At 66.7% G+C, this 16,989-nt stretch overlaps 7 protein-coding genes across 7 annotated transcripts; 3 read left to right on the top strand and 4 right to left on the bottom strand.

Annotated features, from left to right (window-relative positions):
• On the bottom strand, positions 1 to 1,724 carry FA09DRAFT_328469 (hypothetical protein). The gene is made up of 4 exons (XM_025741785.1): positions 1,313 to 1,724; positions 629 to 1,255; positions 136 to 568; positions 1 to 63 (listed from the first exon to the last, which is right to left on the bottom strand). Exons 1-3 carry the CDS (start codon positions 1,708 to 1,710, stop codon positions 217 to 219), a joined length of 1,377 nt encoding a protein of 458 aa, XP_025599951.1. The 5' UTR covers positions 1,711 to 1,724; the 3' UTR covers positions 1 to 63; positions 136 to 216.
• Positions 1,725 to 1,886: 162 nt separating this feature from the next.
• FA09DRAFT_214924 (hypothetical protein) lies at positions 1,887 to 5,168 on the top strand. The gene is made up of 2 exons (XM_025739515.1): positions 1,887 to 2,145; positions 2,205 to 5,168. Exons 1-2 carry the CDS (start codon positions 1,933 to 1,935, stop codon positions 4,815 to 4,817), a joined length of 2,826 nt encoding a protein of 941 aa, XP_025599950.1. The 5' UTR covers positions 1,887 to 1,932; the 3' UTR covers positions 4,818 to 5,168.
• FA09DRAFT_328468 (NAD(P)-binding protein) lies at positions 4,842 to 6,293 on the bottom strand. The gene is made up of 5 exons (XM_025741784.1): positions 5,926 to 6,293; positions 5,605 to 5,787; positions 5,440 to 5,503; positions 5,222 to 5,377; positions 4,842 to 5,162 (listed from the first exon to the last, which is right to left on the bottom strand). Exons 1-5 carry the CDS (start codon positions 6,229 to 6,231, stop codon positions 4,990 to 4,992), a joined length of 882 nt encoding a protein of 293 aa, XP_025599949.1. The 5' UTR covers positions 6,232 to 6,293; the 3' UTR covers positions 4,842 to 4,989.
• Positions 6,294 to 6,522: 229 nt separating this feature from the next.
• On the top strand, positions 6,523 to 7,440 carry FA09DRAFT_359085 (putative HIS3-imidazoleglycerol-phosphate dehydratase; the record flags this gene model as incomplete). The annotated part of the gene is made up of 3 exons (XM_025745053.1): positions 6,523 to 6,663; positions 6,918 to 7,374; positions 7,430 to 7,440. The coding sequence occupies 3 exons, from the start codon at positions 6,523 to 6,525 to the stop codon at positions 7,438 to 7,440; spliced, it is 609 nt and encodes a 202-aa protein (XP_025599948.1).
• Positions 7,441 to 7,527: 87 nt separating this feature from the next.
• Positions 7,528 to 11,125, bottom strand: FA09DRAFT_295052 (isoleucyl-tRNA synthetase; the record flags this gene model as incomplete). Its single annotated transcript, XM_025740099.1, has 8 exons — positions 7,528 to 7,835; positions 7,898 to 7,986; positions 8,049 to 8,149; positions 8,202 to 8,345; positions 8,408 to 8,538; positions 8,601 to 8,682; positions 8,738 to 9,599; positions 9,651 to 11,125. 8 exons carry the CDS (start codon positions 11,123 to 11,125, stop codon positions 7,528 to 7,530), a joined length of 3,192 nt encoding a protein of 1,063 aa, XP_025599947.1.
• Positions 11,126 to 11,403: 278 nt separating this feature from the next.
• Positions 11,404 to 15,688, top strand: FA09DRAFT_328465 (cysteine proteinase). The gene is made up of 11 exons (XM_025741783.1): positions 11,404 to 11,931; positions 12,042 to 12,176; positions 12,232 to 12,399; positions 12,455 to 12,843; positions 12,901 to 14,558; positions 14,611 to 14,687; positions 14,747 to 14,762; positions 14,819 to 15,228; positions 15,285 to 15,382; positions 15,444 to 15,521; positions 15,582 to 15,688. The coding sequence occupies exons 1-11, from the start codon at positions 11,629 to 11,631 to the stop codon at positions 15,619 to 15,621; spliced, it is 3,372 nt and encodes a 1,123-aa protein (XP_025599946.1). The 5' UTR covers positions 11,404 to 11,628; the 3' UTR covers positions 15,622 to 15,688.
• FA09DRAFT_328463 (hypothetical protein) lies at positions 15,616 to 16,848 on the bottom strand. The gene is made up of 3 exons (XM_025741782.1): positions 16,571 to 16,848; positions 16,289 to 16,371; positions 15,616 to 15,901 (listed from the first exon to the last, which is right to left on the bottom strand). The coding sequence occupies exons 1-3, from the start codon at positions 16,831 to 16,833 to the stop codon at positions 15,756 to 15,758; spliced, it is 492 nt and encodes a 163-aa protein (XP_025599945.1). The 5' UTR covers positions 16,834 to 16,848; the 3' UTR covers positions 15,616 to 15,755.
• Positions 16,849 to 16,989: the final 141 nt, after the last annotated feature.

Here is a 16,989-nt window from a genome sequence, read left to right as displayed (position 1 = left end):
TGGGCTTGGGCGAGGCGGTGAGATGCGGGTAGAGAGCGAGGGTGGAGAGAGCTGCGGCGTCGACTGAGGAGGGATGGTCAGCACGCGAAAGCAAGAGGAGGGGGGGGGGGGGGGGGAAGGGAAGAGGAGACGCACGGGTTTCCCGAGTGCCAAGAGCGGCGACCAGGTCGGTGCCTGCGGTCGATGCGTGCAGCTGCGACAGCACGAAGGGATGGGTCAGCTTGCGGCATCTCCTGTGTTCCGCAGGAGAAGAAGAGAGGCAAGGGCAAGAGGTTCACTCACGCCTCCATCCTTGATCTCCAGCACCTTGACATCCTCCTCCTCCTCGCCCGCCTCTCCCGCTCCCACATCGGCCCGCATATCCAACGAAGCCCACAGCTGCAGGCCCTGCTCTCCATGCTCGACGACGGCGAGCGAGAGGACGGGACGCTTGAAGTCGAACGTCTGCAGGTGCGAGGAGACGTCTGTGGCTGGCTCGTCCGACGCCGACTGCAAGGGATCCTCTGGTGCCGCGGAGGAGGGCGAGGAGAGGAGGACGTGGAGGGGGAGCATGTGCACTGCCGTTGATCTACGCAACACGCGCCCGCATCAGTCTTGCACCTGCGCTAAGAGGAGAGGCCAGACTCACCCATCCAGTACCCAGACGAGCCACTCCTTGTCTCCCTCCCTCACCACCTGCATCTCCCGCACGACGAGCGTCTTTGGCTCCTCTCTGAGCTTCACCTCCTCTCCCTCCTCCTCCCTCGCAGCGCGCTTCTTGCCGCGCGCATTCCACTTGCCCAAGCTGCCATTCTCGCGCATCCGCTCCATCTGTGCATCCACACACACGTGCTTCTCCACGTGCGGCATCTCCCACAGCGCGCGCATCTCGCCGGCGCGCCATGCCCAGAGACGCAGACGCGGGCCTTCGGAGGCGAGGAGGAGGTCTGGCTGCGAGAGGGGACGCGCAAGCGCCGAGACTGGCAGCGTGGCGCGCAGGAGGAAGCGCGCAATGAGGTGCCCGGCGCGCTGCGCCCCCCAGTGCGAGATGCGAATGTGCGCGTCGCGGTCGGTGGTGATGAGATGGGCCGGCGGAGCGGCGGCGGAGGAAGAGGCAATGGGCAGCATGGAGAGCAGCATGCTGACGCTGCCGATGCGCGGCGTCATGGCGGGGTGCTGCGCTGCTTCGCGAGCCTCGGCGGCGTCGGGAGACTCGTTATCCGCTGCTACTTGTGCGAGAGGCGCGGGAAGAGGACCGGAGAGGGAGACGGGCAGACTGCGCAGCGCGTCAGATGCACGGCAGAGCAGCGAGAGAGGCAGAGGCCAGACTCACGCGCGCACATCGCCGTGCCGGTCGCCGACGAGCAGGATGCGCTCCTCGCCCGCCGCCTCTTCCCATGCCAGCGCCGAGACGCGCTTGGGCAGCGGGCAGTCGAGGCGCTCGCTGCCCTCCTGCAGGCCCTCGATGGCCTGCTCCTTGACGTGGAGCGCAAAGACGCGCAGGCGCTTGTCGTCGCCGACGAGGGCGAGTGCGCGGCCGTCGTGCGAGGCGCAGATGTGGCGCTGCGCCATGAAGGCGGCCGAGGCGCGCGCCGGCGGCAGCGCGCACGGGAGCACGGCGAGCGGGGCGCCGGCGGGCGAGAGGAGGTGCAGCGAGGTGGGCGTGAGGACGGCGTGGTATGCGCGCTGCCCGCTGGGCGCGAGGTGCGCGATGATCGGCGTCAGTGTCATGCTGTGCAGGGAGTGGAGGCGGAAGGGAGAGGGAGAGCGGCTTCTTCGCAGCGCGAGGCAAGCCACAGCCGCCCTGGCGCGCCGGCACGTGACGCGCGCGCCCGCCAAAAAAGTGCCGTGCGGCCGGCCCAACTGCATCCTTCTCGCCGCGCTGCCGTCCTGCCTCGCCTCCACCACCACCGACAAGCGAGTCTCCCCAAGGGCCTTGTCTCCACGCTCACCATGTCCCTCTCCGCTCCCGCGCCTGCGCCCGCCGCAGCCGTGCATCGCCTGCGCTTCGTCGACTGGACGCCCGCGCGCATCTCGGCGCTGGCCGTGGCGCCCGGCGCGCCTGCGCAGCGCGGCCTGCTTGCCGTGGGCCGCGACGACGGCAGTGTCGAGCTGTGCGTGTGGACGCAGGAGCAGGGCCAGGCAAAGGGCTGGGTCGTAGACACGGTGAGTGGGCAGCGATCTCCCGGCATGCATCTTCCGACTGAGGCTCATCGCTCCGCCAGACGCTCGTCGGCGCCGCAGGCTCCAAGATCGACTCGCTCGCCTTCGTCCTCACGCCTTCGGCGCCCACGGCCGCGGGCCACGCCGCAGCACCGATTCCGCGCCTCTTCTCCACCTCGGGCGGCGCTGGGCTCACCGAGCACTTCCTGCCTGCGCATCTCCTCTCGCACGTCTCTCTCTCTGGCTCGCGCTCTGCGCCGCCTGCTGTGCCTCGCAGCAGCAGCACCAGCCGCACCCTCGCCTCCGGCGGCGGTGCCATCTGGAGCATGGCGGCGTCTCCTCTCGGCCGCTACCTGGCGCTCGGGTGCGAGGACGGCGTCGTGCGCATCGTCGACGTCTGCGAGGGACGCTTCGAGCTGCTGGCACCCAGCCGTGCCGCCCGTCGACAGGGCGACGGCTCGCTGCGAGGCATTGTGGCGCGCTGTGATCGCGCAAAGACGCGCGTCGTCTCGCTGGCATGGGGCCCACCTCGACGCGTGGTGACGCAAGTCAAGCCGACCAAGAAGGCCAAGGGCGACGATTCGAGCGACGAGGAGAGCAGCAGTGACGACGAGGAAGAGGATGCAGAACAGTGGGAGGAGAGCTTCCTTGTCGGCGGCACCTCCTCCTCGCTGGCGTTGCAGTGGGACTTGCAGACCGGCCGTGTTGCCGCGAGGCTCAACGTGGAGCGTTCGCGCGCCGAGCACACGGTGGTGTGGGCCACATTGGCGCTCCCCTCCGGCGTCATTGTGCTGGCCGACTCGCTCGGCAAGGTCACCTTCTACGACGGACGCACCCACGTCGCGCTCCCTGGCGCCAGTTTTGCAAACCACGCACGCGGCGCAGATGTGCTCTGCCTCGCGGCGGGGCCCGACGGAAAGAGCGTCTATGCTGGAAGCGTCGATACAAAGGTCAGCGAGTATGCTCTCGTGGGCGAGGGCAACTCGCAGCGCTGGATCCACACTACAACACGCAAGCTGCACGCCCATGATGTGCGCACACTCGCACTCTCTCCAAGCCTCGATCTCGCGGCAGCAGTCAAGGGCGAGAAGAGGCAAGGCAACGAAGTGGCGCACATGCTCCCCATCCTCGTCTCTGGAGGCAATGACTTCTCTCTCGTCCTCACGCCGGCATCTGCACCGAGCGCGCTCTCGTTGCGCGGCAACGACTCTCGTCGGAAGCGCGGCGCCAGCAATGTCGTGCCGGCGCAACAAGGCGAGGCAAACCCCATCAGCACGAATCCTCTCACCTCCTTCGCCGAGACGACGCAACGACGACTCTCCTACATGCCCGCCACTGCGCGCGGCAGTGCGCTGAGCGGCGGTGGCGCCGTCGTCTCCGCTGCCGGTCGTCGCTGGCTCGCTCTTCGTCGAGAGCGCAGTGTTGGCATTTGGGCGCTGCCCGCGCGTGCCGAGGTTGCCGCGCCCGTCGAAGAAGCGGCGGCACAGACGGAGCAGCAGGCATGGCGCAAGGTCCTCGAGATGGAGATGCGCTGCAAGAGCAACCTGGTGGCGCTGGCCATCAGCGCTGATGGCAAATGGCTTGCCGTGGGAGATCTCTACGAGACGAAGCTATTTGCTTTGCGCGCGCATGGTGAAGGCGAGGAACTGACGTTGGAGCCGAGACGCCAACGCTCCCTCGGCGCTGCGATCGCGAGCGGCAGCGGAGCCTCGCAAAAGGGCGCTTCCGCTCCCGGCGCTTCAGCTCTGGCGTTCACGCCTGATTCGTCGCGACTCGTGCTCGCAAGCTACCCGGGCAGCTTCCTGCACATCATCGAGCTGCCTGCTGGCGCCAACGACGAGTGTCGTCTGCTGCAGAGCTTCGGTCAGCATCGCAGCGGCGCCTCCTCCTCCAGCCGCGCCACGGCAGGCCGCGTCAATGGTCATGCCGCCGCTGACTCAGACGAAGAGTCCTCCTCCGAAGACGTCGCCCCCTCGAGCTCGACGAAGCGCAGCAGCTTTGCGCGCATCGATCTCCTGGCCATCTCGGGAGATTCTCAGTACCTCCTCTCGGTCGACAGCGAGCGTCGCATCCACACTTTCAACCTCGACGTGCTCTCTGCTCATCGCACCCTGCCTTCGCCTGCACTCGTGCCTTCAGCCGCCGTCTTCGCGCCGGCACAGGGACGCGGCGCAGCTCATGTGGCACTCGTGCTGCCGAGCAACAATGTGCTGCTGTACGATGTGGAGAGCGCCAGAGCAGTGCATGCCGAGCTCAACGCCGCTCTGACGCCCTCGATCGGCCGACTGCGCGACCATGCCATCGGCGCCTCGTGGCTGCCCACTACGCCGAGCCAGGCCCGCACTCTGGTGCTGTGGGGCGCAACTTGGCTTTGCACCGCTCGTCTGCTCGACACCACGCCCATCACGAACGGCACGACACCCAAGAAGCGCCGCTCGACGACGGAGGAAGCGCCGGTGGCAACGCAGGAGTGGAGCGTCAAGGTGACGCATCGCTATCAGCCGCTGCTCTTCGTCGATGCCCTCCAAAGGGCTGCTGGCGCGCTCTCGATGGACGCAGCGCAAGGGCAGCAGGACGAATACTGCGCCGAGCTCGTCGTTGTGGAGCGGCCCTTCTTCGCACTGGCTCGCTCTCTGCCGCCGGCGTTCAAGCGCGCCGTCAAGTACGGCTCGTAGCCTGCCTTGCCTTCTCGGGTCACTCGCCGTCTCGGAAAGCTGTCGCGCTGCGCATCCGGAGGCCTGTCTCTGTACGTCCCTGTAATAATTCTACGATCTCTCATGCTCTCTCTTCGCCAAGATGCTACAAGGTGCTAGGCATTCCACTGCGCGACCTCAGCGAGCGGCAAGCTCAGATGCCGCGTCCGCCGGTGACCTCGAGCGTCTGGCCGCTGACGTAGCTCGCGAGCGGGCTGGCGAGGAAGAGAATGGCTGCCGCTGCCTCGCCCACCTCTCCGGGCCGGCGCAGCGGAATGTCGATCGTTGCGTTGACGTCGTTGCCGGAGTTGGGCTTGCGGCCCGGGACTGCGGAGCGTGAGGTCAGTTGATGCGGCGCGTACAGGGGGGCGAGCAGAGCGACTCACTGCCGAGCGCGACCTTCTTGCCGTTGATCTCAATCGACGCACCCGCCTCCTTGGCGGCAGTGAGGCGCGTGTTGATCCAGCCGTAGGCGACGCAGTTGGAGCGCACGCCAAAGGGACCCCACTCCTTGGCCGTCGTCTTGTTCATGCCCACGACGGCTGTGCGAAGCATGTGCGTCAGCAAGACTTAGTGGAAGGGGGGAAATGAGGGGAGAACGTACAGGCCTTGGCGGCAGAGTAGTTGATCTGGCCCACGTTGCCGTGCGTGCCGGAGGTCGAGGAGACCTGATGGATGGCTGTGTGAGCTGTGATGCACGCCAGGCTTTGAGCAGCACATGCCACAAGCACCTCTCGTGCTTGCAGCACCTCTCCCGCCTCCCACGCACCCAGATGACACTGCGGTTCTCGCGCGCCTCGACCTCCTTGATGCGCATGTAGGGCGCGGCGGCGCGCACGAGGCGGAACGGCGCCACGGTGTGGCAGTCGAGCATGAGCTGGAAGGTCTCGTCGTCGGTCGTGTGGATCATCTTGTCGTTTGTGAAGCCGGCGTTGAGGACGAGGTGGTTGATCTGCGGGGTGGAGGGTGAGCATTGATGCGAGGGGGTGTGGCTTCGCTGCTAGACAATGCGCAGCCAGCGTGCTACGGAGTGTGGAGCATGCTCAGAGCAACGGTGTACAGCCTGCTGTCCCGCCGCGCTGCCACGCACCTTGCCGAACTTGGCCACCGTCTCCTTGACGACGTTCTCGCCAAACTTGGGGTCCATGACGTTGCCGGGCACGGCAATGGCGCTGCCGCCGCTCTCGGTAATCTCCTTTGCGGTGTCGTTGCTCTTCTGCACGTCGAGGTCGGAGACGACGACGTGCGCGCCGTGCGCGGCGAAGAGGAGCGCGGCAGCCTTGCCGATGCCCTGTCCCGAGCCGGTGATGATGGCCACCTGGCCCTCGAGCAGTGCGCCGGTGAGGCCCTTGCCGAGGTGCGCGGTGAGCTGCTGCAGACGCGAGTTGGCGGACATGGCTGGCGTGGTGTGTGCAGTGCGGAGGTGGATGTGGAGGAGGAGGAAGTGGCGAGCAGGGGCTGGCAAGCGAAGCGAGCGGGTGCGGTGCCCCGCACTGGCTCCAGAACTCGAGCCGGCTCGAGGCGCGGCCCGGCGCCCGGCACCGCCTGGCCCGGCCCCGGCGCTCGCCTGTGCTTATGTCAGCCGCCCGTGCACCCGCTGTTCCCACGCCGCCTGCTCTCGAGTCGTGCGCCACACCGCCGCCTTCTCGCCTCTCCACCTCCATCTTTCCGCCTCACATCGCCCGGCATGTCGCTCCCCATCCGCTCCGCCACCGTCGAGCGCATCACAAACGAGACCAAGATCAAGTGCTCGCTCAGCCTCGACGTCGATGCCGCGTCGGCCAAGCAGGAGATCGACGTGCAGACGGGCATCGGCTTCCTCGACCACGTGAGTCGCCGCAGCGGCGGCAGCTCATGCCTGGGCGGAGGTACGGCGCGCGGAGCAGGACGCGGGCACATGGGACTGCACGTGCTGCCAGCGTGATCCATCGACGTTCCAGCAGCGCCGAGGCACTTGGCTTGGCTGTGGACGTGTCGCCTGGACAAGCCAGCGAAGCCCAGTCGGCAAGCTGCTATTGCGCGCCGCCCTGCGCTGCAGCTGCAAGACTATCTTGCTGCTGCATGCTGACCCGCCATATCCAGATGCTGCATGCGCTCGCCAAGCACGGCGGCATGTCGCTCTCCCTCACGTGCGCCGGCGACCTGCACATCGACGACCACCACACGGCGGAAGACTGTGCCTTGGCGCTCGGCGAGGCCTTCAAGGCCGCCCTCGGTCCCGTGCGCGGTATCCGCCGGTATGGCACTGGCCATGCCCCGCTGGATGAGGCTCTCTCGCGCGCCGTGATCGACATTTCCTCGCGGCCCTACTGCGTCGCCGAGCTCGGCCTCAAGCGCGAGAAGATCGGCGAACTCAGCTGCGAAATGATCCCGCACGTCTTCCACTCGTTTGCCATGGCCGCAGGCGTCACGCTGCACGTCGACTGCTTGCGCGGTGACAATGACCACCACCGCGCAGAGAGCGCTTTCAAGGCGCTCGCTCTCGCCATCCGTGAGGCAGTGACGCGCACGGGACGCGATGATGTGCCGTCGACGAAGGGTGAGTGTTGTCCAGGTCATGCTGTCTCGCACGTCTCGCTGACGCCTGTCCACAGGTGTGCTGTAGGTGCATGCAGGGAGACAATAGACAAATGCCCAGACCCCGCACGGCTGCTTCGCACGCTGCCTACTCAGTGCTGCGCCAAAAGGCTTCTCATTGCTCTTCCTTCTCCTTGATCTTCGTATCCCTCTCCTCCTCCTTCAGCCTCTGCATCTCCTTGTGCTCCACCAGTGCCTCCTCGCAGCGTCCGCACTCCTCCACCTCCAGCTCCGGCTCGATGATGTGCACGCGGCAGCGCGGGCACTGCTTGAGCGGTGTGGCGCGCACCACTAGCATGATGCCGTCGTGCAGGTCTGCTGCTTCCTTGAGCGGATCGGGGTTCTCCCCCGCCCGAGGACCGGAGGGCGAACTGAAGACGTTGACGCGCGACACACCGAGCACGGCGGTGAGGTCGTATGCCGCTGTCAGGCAAGCAAACATTCAGCTTACCGCGGCCTTGGCACAGAATAGGCTGCTGACTCACGATACTCCTTGATCAGGCGCACCAGCTCGGGGTAGCGGCCGTCGACGACATCAATGTCGACCTCGCTCTCATCGGCCACGCGCACTTTCCTGCAGCGTCAAAGTCGGGCGTCAGTCCCTGCCTCGTCGACGCCGCTTCGATCTTGGCTCACTTCTCCTCGCGAACCCGCTCAATGAGCGCCAAGAGCGAGTCGCGCAGCTTCAGCAGGTCGCGCACTTCGCTCGCGTTTTGCTTGTCGGTCCAGCGCTCATTCTGCGTGCATGTCAGCATCTGGCGCGTCTCGATCTGCGACGTGCCGACTCACGACGCCCTGCCAGCGCTGCTGGAAGACGGAGTCGGCAGGCTCGTTCGGCTGCGGATCGGATTCTGTGCCCGAGCGGTAGTGGTGGATTTCCTCGGCAAGGTGAGGCGTGATTGGCGCAAGCATGGACGTGAAGGTCCGCAGCGTCTGACGAAGGGCCGCGCAAGTCAGCCCCTCATGGCCTCGCCATCCCTCAAATCCGCACTTACCTGGTCGAGCACGGCGATGCACGCGCGTCGCCTCGGGCTGCTCAGCGCGTCCGAGTACAGCACGTCCTTGATGGCGGTAAAGTAGATGGTGCTGAGCGTGCCGTTGGCGAACTCGCCCAGTTGCCGGACCACTGCAAAAGGAGAGCGCCATGAGCACATGCAACATGGCAGAGCTGGGACGCGACCGACGCACCGGCGGCAAAGTCAAACACCTCGTAGTCGTGCTTCACCGACAGCTCGAGCTCGCGCAGCTTGTGCAGGACGTAGCGGTCAAGCTGGAACGCAGCGCGTCAGTGCCAAGGCCGTGCAAAGCAGGTGGTGTCAACGCACATGGGTCAGCTCATCAGTGGCCAGGTCATCGAGCGGCGCGACCTGATCCGGCCGCGGAAGCGTAGCAAGCATGAAGCGAGCCGTGTTGCGCAGCTTGCGCATCGCGTCGCTCGTGTGCTTGACGATGAGGTTGCCGACGGGCATCGATGCGCTGTAGTCGCCGCGCGCGGCCCACAGACGCAGGACGTCTGCGCCGTATGCCGGATCCGACTTGGTCGCGCCGCCCTTGACGAAGTAGAGCGGCGATAAGACATTGCCGATGCTCTTGCTCATCTTCTTGCCGCGCTTGTCGACGACGAAGCCATGCGTGATGACTTTGCCGTAGGGGGCTTGCGGCACGGTGCCCTCTGGCGCAGTCGCGATGTGCGTGAGGAGCGAGGACTGGAACCAGCCGCGCGCCTGATCCGTGCCTTCGAGGTAGATGTCTGCCAGCGGCGCACCGGCAGCATCACGCTCGGCGCCGATCTCTTCGCGCAGCTTCGTCCAGCTGGTGCCGCTGTCGAACCACACGTCGACAGTGTCGGTGCCCTTGATCCATCGCCGTCCGTCATCGCGGTAAGCTGGCGCCACAAACTCCTCAGCATCACCCTGCCACCAGTAGTCGCTGCCCTTGTCGCCCAGCACGGCGGTGATGTGATCGACGTTCTCCGGCGTCAACAGCGGCTCGCGAGAGTGTGCGTCGTAGAGCACAGGAATGGGTACACCCCACGGCCGCTGCCGCGAGATGCACCACTCGGAACGTCCAGCCACGAGCGAGGCTAAGCGGTTGCGGCCCTGCGGCGGCGTGAACTCGACCTTCTCGAGCGCAGCAATGGCAGCGTCCTTGATGGGTGTCAGGTCTGCGAACCACTGCGACGTCGCTCTGCGCAGGCACTGTCAGCGAGAAGAAGGTGACGCGGGCCTGCATGCTCACCTTGTGATGACGGGCTGCTTCGTACGCCAGTCGCAGGGGAAGCTATGCGTGATGGGCCATTCGCTGAGCAGCGCACCGCTCTCAGCGAGCAGGTCGCGCACGATGCTACCGCCCGTGCCTGTCACCGCGTTGCCCGGCAGGTTCTCAGCGACGGATCCGCACTGCAGCACGTCCTCCGTGTAGCGGCCGGCGGCATCGACGGGCGAGAGAAGCGGCTCCTTGGCAAGGGCAGGCGTGTTGCGGTAGAGCGCGTAGTCCTCCTGACCGTGTGCAGGGGCACAGTGGACCAAGCCAGTGCCGCTGGTGTCCGTGACGTAGTCCGCAGCGAGGATCGGCCGAGACTCGGCTCCGCGCCGCAAGAAGAGATGCCGGTACGACGAGCCCGAGAGCGCAGCGCCCGAGAACTCCGCGAGCGTCTCGAACTCGCCGAGCTTTGCGCGATCAGCAGAGGCGAATTCCGAGAGGCCCACTTTGCGCTGGCTGAGATCGTGCGCCCGTTCTGCGGCCACGATGAGGAGCTCTCCAGCGGTTGGTCCCTCGGTGACGCGCACGAGGCGATACGTAATGTCCCGGTTCACCGCCACGGCCATGTTTGATGGCAGCGTCCATGGCGTCGTCGTCCAGATGACGAGGCTGATCTGCTCGTCGCGCGACAAAGCGCGCTTGACGATCACATTGTCGGCGCAGGCTTCTCTGAACGCCTCCCCGGGCACGAAGTTGAAGCGCACAAAGACACTGCGGCTGACGTGGTTGAGATCGTACTCCAGCTCCGCCTCGGCCAGCGCGGTGCGGGAGCTGGGCGACCAGTAGACGGGCCGGTATGCGCGGTAGACGAGACCACGGCGGACCATCTCGCCAAAGACATTGAGCTGCCGCACCTCGTACGCCGGGTCGAGCGTGCGGTACGTCGTCTCGCGGCTCCAGTCGGCCATGATGCCGAACGCGCTGAACTCGTCCTGCTGCTGTTCCATGGCGCTCACAGCCACCTCGCGCGCCTTGTCGCGGACTTGCGACGGCGTTGCTTCGATCTTGAGCGTGGCGAGGTGGCCCTTGGCCTTGATCTCGATCGGCAGGCCGTGGCAGTCCCAGCCGGGCTCGTAGTGCACCTTGCGCCCCTGCAGCACCTGGAAGCGGTTGATGATGTCCTTGAGAATCTTGTTGAGCGCGTGGCCCATGTGGAGCGGGCCATTGGCGTACGGCGGGCCGTCGGCGAGCACGAAGCGCGGCCCGGGGTTGTGCTGCGCCTGCCAGCGGTAGAGGTCGACGGTGGTGCGCTGGGCCCAGAGGTGGTCGCGCTCGTGCGCCTTGGCCTGGATCTCGAAGGCCGTCTTTGGCAGCAGCATCGTCGGCCGGTAGGTCTTCTTGGCCTTCAGAGGTGCGTCTGCTGTGAGCTTCGGCTTGGGCGTCGGCTCGGCCTGCTTTGCCTTCTTCGCGAGCCCACGGCAGGGCAGAAGAGACACGGGCGCCAGCGCCATGCGGCCGCGCTGCTGCAGCGCCGCGGGCCGCATGGCGAGACGCAGCATGGCGGCAGACACGTCGGTCTGCTCTGGCTCGATCTGCTCGGCCCAGAGTCGCAGATGCTCGCTGCCAGTCCTGGCGCTGTTCTGCTGCTTGCTGTTGATGTGGTGGGAGCAGGACCTCGGCGAGGGTCCTCGGGGCTGGGTTCTTCGCGGCGCGCGACTCCGCCTCGGCGCGCACGCCGCCTCCACAGCGCGCCTCGAGCCCTTGCCTACGCGCACGACACCCGCTGCCGCACGGACGCACACACTCAGCGCGCCAGTACTTGCCTCATCACCACCACACCGCCTGAGCACCCGCTCCTGCGCATCGCCCACAGCCGCCGCCAGCCAGTCCGGCTTTCCCCCGCCGAGCCACGCTTGTCGCCGCCGCGCAGTCGATGAAGCGCGCCCGCACCTCCTCGTCCCCCGCGCCACACTCCTCCACCTCTTCCTCAGCCCACCCGCGCAGCCGCAGCACCATGGCTCCCAGCGCCGCCGCCTCGGGCGCCTCCTCATCTGCGCCGGCTGCTGCCCAGCCGCCGTGTCCGCACCTCCACGCGCTGCTGCCCTCGCTCGCGCCGCCGCGCAGCGGCATTGCTGTGCACCGCAGCGAGTGCACGCTCTGCTTCGACGGCGCAGAGGCAGACGGCGGCATCGACGTCTGCCTTACCTGCTTCAATGGCGGCTGCTGTGCGCCCGAGCGCAATCACGCGCGTGCTCACGCCGACAAGACGTGGCACGCCCTCGTGTGCAACGTGCGCCGCCGCCGGCGTGCCAAGGAGGTGCGTCCAAGGCTGGGGACGATGGCGCCGGGCGAGCGGAATGGCGCAGCAAGCCGCGCTCTGCCAAAGGGAAGCATCAAAGCGCATACCCGAGCTCATGTCCACCCCAGTCATCGCAGTCAAAGCCCGTGGACAAGGTGGCCATCGTTGCGTCGCGCGATGAGGACGAGTGGGAGTACGAGACAACCGTGCGCTGCCTCGCCTGCGACCATGGCGCGGGCCGGGAGATCCCAAAGGCTGGCAAGGTGAGAGCGCCGCTCTCGTTGCAAGTCATCACGAATGCTCACGCGCAGGTCTCAGCTCGCCGAGGTGGTCAATGCCATCATGCAAAGCCTCAACTCGGCTCAGCAGAACGAGGTCAAGGCATGGGAGAACGAGCTGAAGCCCTGCGACCACACGCGGCAGCTGGAGCAGCAAGCTGATGCCAGCAAGGTGACGAATCGGCAGCAGTGTTCCAAGTGCGACTTGGTAAGTCACGCTGCCCAGCTCGCCATGGCTGCTGGCGCTGAGTGCCCTTTCGCAGACGGCGAACCTCTGGCTCTGCCTCACCTGCGGCGCAGTGTCATGCGGCCGCGAACAGTACGGCGGCCTGCCAGGCAACAGCCACGCCATGGCACACTTCAAGGAGAGCAAGCATCCCGTCTCTGTCAAGCAGGGCACCATCACCGCCGAGGGCACAGCAGACATCTACTGCTACGCCTGCGACGACGAGCGCGTGGACCCGAATCTCTCTACGCACCTGGCGCACCTCGGCATCTCGACGCTTGGCCTCACCAAGACCGAGAAGACGCTTGGCGAGCTCAACCTCGCGCACAACCTGTCATTTGACTTTCAGATGACGGGAGAGGACGGCAAGGAGCTCGAGCCGATGTTCGGGCCAGGGCTGACGGGCCTTGAGAATCTGGGCAACAGGTGCGCTGTAGCATTATGTAGTGACATAGCGTCCAAGCTGACAGCCGCGCCCCTCAGCTGCTACATGGCATCCGTCCTGCAAGCGCTCTTCTCTCTGCCGCAGTTCCGCGCCCGCTACGGCCTCGCCTACCGGCCGCACACGGCGATCTGCACGAACCCGCAGCCAGCGAGCTGCCTCGAGTGCCAGATGGGCCGGCTGGCCGACGGCCTGCTCTCCGGGCGCTACTCTGTGCCGCGCAAGCAAGAGGGCAGCGGGCCGGCGTTCCAGGACGGCATCAAGCCGTCGCTGATCAAGGCGCTCATCGGCACTGGCCACCCCGAGTTCTCCACTGCCCGGCAGCAGGACGCCGACGAGTTCCTCAAGCATTTCCTTGGCTGCCTGCAGAACGACACGCGGCGCCTCAAGTCGCAGGCATGGCTCTCCATCGACGGCGTGCCGACGGACGATGCCACGCGCATTTTCAGCTTTGGCCTGCAGCAGCGTCTGCAGTGCACCGAGTGCAGGCGGGTGCGCTACACCGTCGAGGCGCAGGATGCCGGCCTCAGCGTGCCCGTTCCCGTGCGCGTCATCCGACCGCCGGCTCCGGCCCCCGCCGACGAGGACATGGTTGCCGACATTGTGATGCCCGAAGCCGCAGTGGACAGTGCTGCCGCTGACGTGCTGCCAGACGGCGACATTGGGCAGATGCCCGTCATCACTGGCAGCCTGCCGCCAACGTACGCATCCATGCTCTCGCCGCCGCCAGCTCCTGTGCCGACCGATGCCATGGCGACGGACACGCCCACTGTGGTGTCGCAAGAGCCCGAGACGCCTTCTTCTGCCTTGGACGAGCTCGCAACGCCGCCGCCAGCCGATGCTGCCGGCAGCGATGCCAAGGGCAAGACGCCAATCGAGGGACCCAACGCGCCGACCGCAGCTGCCGATGCGGAGCCGGCGAAGCGCACGTACGCTGGAGCGCTCTCGCCGCCGCCAGGACTCAAGGGCGGCTCAGAAGATGCAGACGCGCCGGCGTACGAGCCGCCAAAGTCCGACGCTGAGCGACCGATCACTACTGAACGTCCGGTCACGCGGTCGCAGACCGCCACGCGCCTGCCGCTCCTCGACACCAACTACGACGCCGGCAGCGAAGATGCCGTTGCCCTCACCTCGGCCGACGCGGACATGGCATCGGCCACGGGCGAGCGCGGCGATCCCATCGAGATCGGCGCGGACGAGGAGGAGGAGCGCCGCAAGGCTGAAGAGGAGGAGAAGCAGCTGCAGGAGGCCATCGCCGACTCGCTCAAGACCGGCGGCAGCATCGCCAAGATCGAGTACGAGGAGGTCGACCTGCGCGAGTGCCTTGATCTCTTCACTGCGCCCGAGGAGCTCGACTATCACTGCCCGGCTTGCAGCAAGACGGTCGTCGCGACGAAGCAGACGCTCTTCACGTCTTTCCCCGACGTGCTGGCGCTGCAGGTGCGCCGCTTCCAGCTCATCAACTGGGTGCCGCAGAAGGTCGATGTGCCCATCAACATCCCGCTCGACAGCTTCTCCCTCGACAAGTACCTCGGCCAGGGCATTCAGGAGGGTGAGGAGGAGCTGCCGGAGAGCAAGGATCCAGAGCCGGTGGCTGCTGCTCCCCAGCCTGCCGCTCAGGCACCGCCACCGCCGCCGCCTCGGCCGACTGGCCCGCAGTTCAAGGAGGAGTTGCTTGCGCAGATGACCTCGATGGGCTGTGAGTGGGCTGCGAGCGTCTGTTCGCTGGCTCAGCTGACGCCCGTGTACAGTCTCGAAGCCTCGCTGCCAGCGCGCCTTCATGGCCGTCGGCGATATGACCAACGTCGATGCCGCAATGGACTGGCTTGTGAGTACGCAGCCGGCGCTCGGCGAACCCGTGACGCTGACAGCATCCCGCACGCGCAGTTTGCCAACATAGAGAGTGAGTGCAGATGGTGTGCGTCGCTTCGTGTCGGCTGCTGACGAGCCTGTGTCCAGCCCCTGGCCTCGACGAGCCCATCAACTTCGATGCCGAGCCGGCCACGGCCGAGCCCAGCGCGGCTTCGAGCGCCGCGGCCGTGCCCGAGCCGGCAGGAGGTAGCAGCAGCGGACCGGACCTGTCAGCACTCGAGGACATGGGCTTTTCACGCAACCAGGCACGCAAGGCCATGCGCATTGCGCAGGGCAACGCTGAGATGGCCGTTGGCTGGCTATTTGAGAACCCGCAGGACGTCGGCGAGGAGGAGCCTGCGCCTGCCCCGGCACCGGCTGCCGACGTCGAGATGGAGGATGGCACGGGCGCATCGGCAGAGGCTGGGCCGAGCAGCGCCTCTGGCCCGCCTGTGGTCGGCGGCTCGTCGGACCTGCCGGCGCGCTACTGCCTCAAGGCCTTCATCTCGCACAAGGGCGTGAGTATGCGCTCGCTGCGCTTGTGATGCCGCACTCTGACGCCCATTCCGCACAGCCGTCGATCCACAGCGGCCACTACGTGGCGCATGTGCGGCAGGATGACCCCTCGGCGCTAGACGCGGGCGAGGGCGCCGATGCGTGGGTGCTGTTCAAGTGAGTGGAGCAGGCTGCCAGGTACTCGGCACTCGCACACTGACACTCGTGCGCACCCCAGCGACGAGAAGGTCGTCCGCGCGCCCTACTCGTCGCAGAACGGCGAGTCGGAGGTCGGCGTCAAGGGCCTCGTGAAGCTGTGAGTCTGCTGCCGGCCAGCCAGCTCTCCGTCCTGCTCACGCCAGCTTCTCTCCCCCAGCGCATACGAGTACATCTTTGTGCGCCAGCAGAACCCCTGAATAGACACTTTGCAGCGCATCTCGCATCTCTGTGACTCGCCTCACGCCCGGGCATCGGCTATACAAGACAAGTGCATTGGCAGTGCGACTGCACATGTCATCAGAGCGCGAGCTGCATCGGAGGGCGACGCATTTTAGGCGGACGTCTCCTGCTCGGCGGCGGCCTGGCTCTTGAAGAGGGCCTTGCGCGCGCCGGTGCCGCGCACCTTGCGCGCCGGCGGCTCCTTGCGGCCCTTGGGGCGCTGCGTCTTGAGGATGGCAGACGAGCGAGCGACGGCGTCTGCAGATGCGAAGTGTGTGAGAACACTGGACTTGCACAAGAGTGACAGGAGTGTGCGCCCAGCTTGAGCGTGCCAAAGGGGCAGCAACGCCGCACCACAGCAGCGGCAGCGCAGCGGCAAGAAGAGGGCCAGGCGCAGACGTCGAGACGTCTGGGCCCGGGCTCGATGTTGCACCGCGTATACGCCCGACCCATCATGGCGCGGCGGAGTGCACCGCTCCGGGGGGTTCTAGCGCCGTGCTGCCGGCCGGACGGCCAGGCGGGCCAGCGAGAGCTGCTGCCATGCCGGGACCACTGCCGCCTGCGCTGCGACCCTCGTGCTCCTTGCGACAACGCCGATCCCATCACAGATGTCCCTGCTCATCATCTCCCTGTCCCAGCACTCACCCTTGAGCAGGTCAGAGCGGTAGCCGCGCTTGCCAATCACCGAGGCGACGGCACCGGCAGTGCGGCGCGAGCCACCCTTCTTGCTGTGAGCAGGAGGCAATGTCAGTCGAGAGCCACGTACCAGCACGCCTGCGCTGCGAGTCGTACATGCGTGGCCCTTTCCCCATCCACTCCTGGCAGATTTCAACGCGCGCGTCCATGCCGAGTGCACTGCTTCATCCCTGCTCTGCGCCTGCAGCCCCACTGATCCCGCTCTCCTCGCCGCCCGCGCGCGCAACTCACATCGTCGTCGTGCTGCTGGAGCCCTTGATGGCGTTGGAGGCCGCCTTGCTCTTGCGCGTGGTGATAACCACACCACGGCCGCCGTGAGCAGCCTCGACGCCGACGCGCTTGTCGTTGACAAGGCCGGAGTAGGTGTAGGAGTGGATCTGGCGCAGGTTGCTCGGCTCGCGCGTGAAGATGCGCGGCAGGCCCTGCTGCTTCACGAGGAAGGCCGTGTTGGTGCGCACGAGCAGCCACTGCAGGTCTTGCGAGGTTCCGGACATGGTGAGTTGGGCGAGTGGGTGGGGTGAGGCTTGAGGATGGCGAGATGGCGGCGAGAAGGCGGCGCCCGCTGCCCGGCGTGCCACGGCGGCGGCGGCGCGCGGCGCTGGCGGGGCAGGCGGAGCGCGGCGGCGCGAAGATGCAGCGCGGCGGCCAAA

This window comes from Tilletiopsis washingtonensis (genome assembly GCF_003144115.1).
Source record: "Tilletiopsis washingtonensis strain MCA 4186 unplaced genomic scaffold FA09scaffold_5, whole genome shotgun sequence".
Lineage (NCBI taxonomy): Eukaryota > Fungi > Basidiomycota > Exobasidiomycetes > Entylomatales > Tilletiopsis > Tilletiopsis washingtonensis.
Note: the sequence above shows the minus strand (reverse complement) of the source record. Positions and strands in the feature narration are given on the sequence as shown.

What these genes read in the sequence shown, in the direction of transcription:
- FA09DRAFT_328469 (XM_025741785.1), bottom strand. Translation starts at nt 1,710, where the DNA reads ATGACACTGACGCCGATCATCGCGCACCTCGCGCCCAGCGGGCAGCGC. An exon ending in CGGCACGGCGATGTGCGCGC is followed by an intron (nt 1,256 to 1,312) that starts GTGAGTCTGGCC and finishes CGCGCTGCGCAG; the next exon opens with TCTGCCCGTCTCCCTCTCCG. An exon ending in CTCGTCTGGGTACTGGATGG is followed by an intron (nt 569 to 628) that starts GTGAGTCTGGCC and finishes CGTGTTGCGTAG; the next exon opens with ATCAACGGCAGTGCACATGC.
- FA09DRAFT_214924 (XM_025739515.1), top strand. Translation starts at nt 1,933, where the DNA reads ATGTCCCTCTCCGCTCCCGCGCCTGCGCCCGCCGCAGCCGTGCATCGC. An exon ending in AGGGCTGGGTCGTAGACACG is followed by an intron (nt 2,146 to 2,204) that starts GTGAGTGGGCAG and finishes TCGCTCCGCCAG; the next exon opens with ACGCTCGTCGGCGCCGCAGG.
- FA09DRAFT_328468 (XM_025741784.1), bottom strand. Translation starts at nt 6,231, where the DNA reads ATGTCCGCCAACTCGCGTCTGCAGCAGCTCACCGCGCACCTCGGCAAG. An exon ending in AGAACCGCAGTGTCATCTGG is followed by an intron (nt 5,504 to 5,604) that starts GTGCGTGGGAGG and finishes GCCATCCATCAG; the next exon opens with GTCTCCTCGACCTCCGGCAC. An exon ending in CAAGAAGGTCGCGCTCGGCA is followed by an intron (nt 5,163 to 5,221) that starts GTGAGTCGCTCT and finishes CACGCTCCGCAG; the next exon opens with TCCCGGGCCGCAAGCCCAAC.
- FA09DRAFT_328465 (XM_025741783.1), top strand. Translation starts at nt 11,629, where the DNA reads ATGGCTCCCAGCGCCGCCGCCTCGGGCGCCTCCTCATCTGCGCCGGCT. An exon ending in AGATCCCAAAGGCTGGCAAG is followed by an intron (nt 12,177 to 12,231) that starts GTGAGAGCGCCG and finishes CGCAGGTCTCAG; the next exon opens with CTCGCCGAGGTGGTCAATGC. An exon ending in CCTTCATCTCGCACAAGGGC is followed by an intron (nt 15,229 to 15,284) that starts GTGAGTATGCGC and finishes CATTCCGCACAG; the next exon opens with CCGTCGATCCACAGCGGCCA.
- FA09DRAFT_328463 (XM_025741782.1), bottom strand. Translation starts at nt 16,833, where the DNA reads ATGTCCGGAACCTCGCAAGACCTGCAGTGGCTGCTCGTGCGCACCAAC. An exon ending in TCCAGCAGCACGACGACGAT is followed by an intron (nt 16,372 to 16,570) that starts GTGAGTTGCGCG and finishes TCCTGCTCACAG; the next exon opens with CAAGAAGGGTGGCTCGCGCC. An exon ending in CCGCTCTGACCTGCTCAAGG is followed by an intron (nt 15,902 to 16,288) that starts GTGAGTGCTGGG and finishes TCGCATCTGCAG; the next exon opens with ACGCCGTCGCTCGCTCGTCT.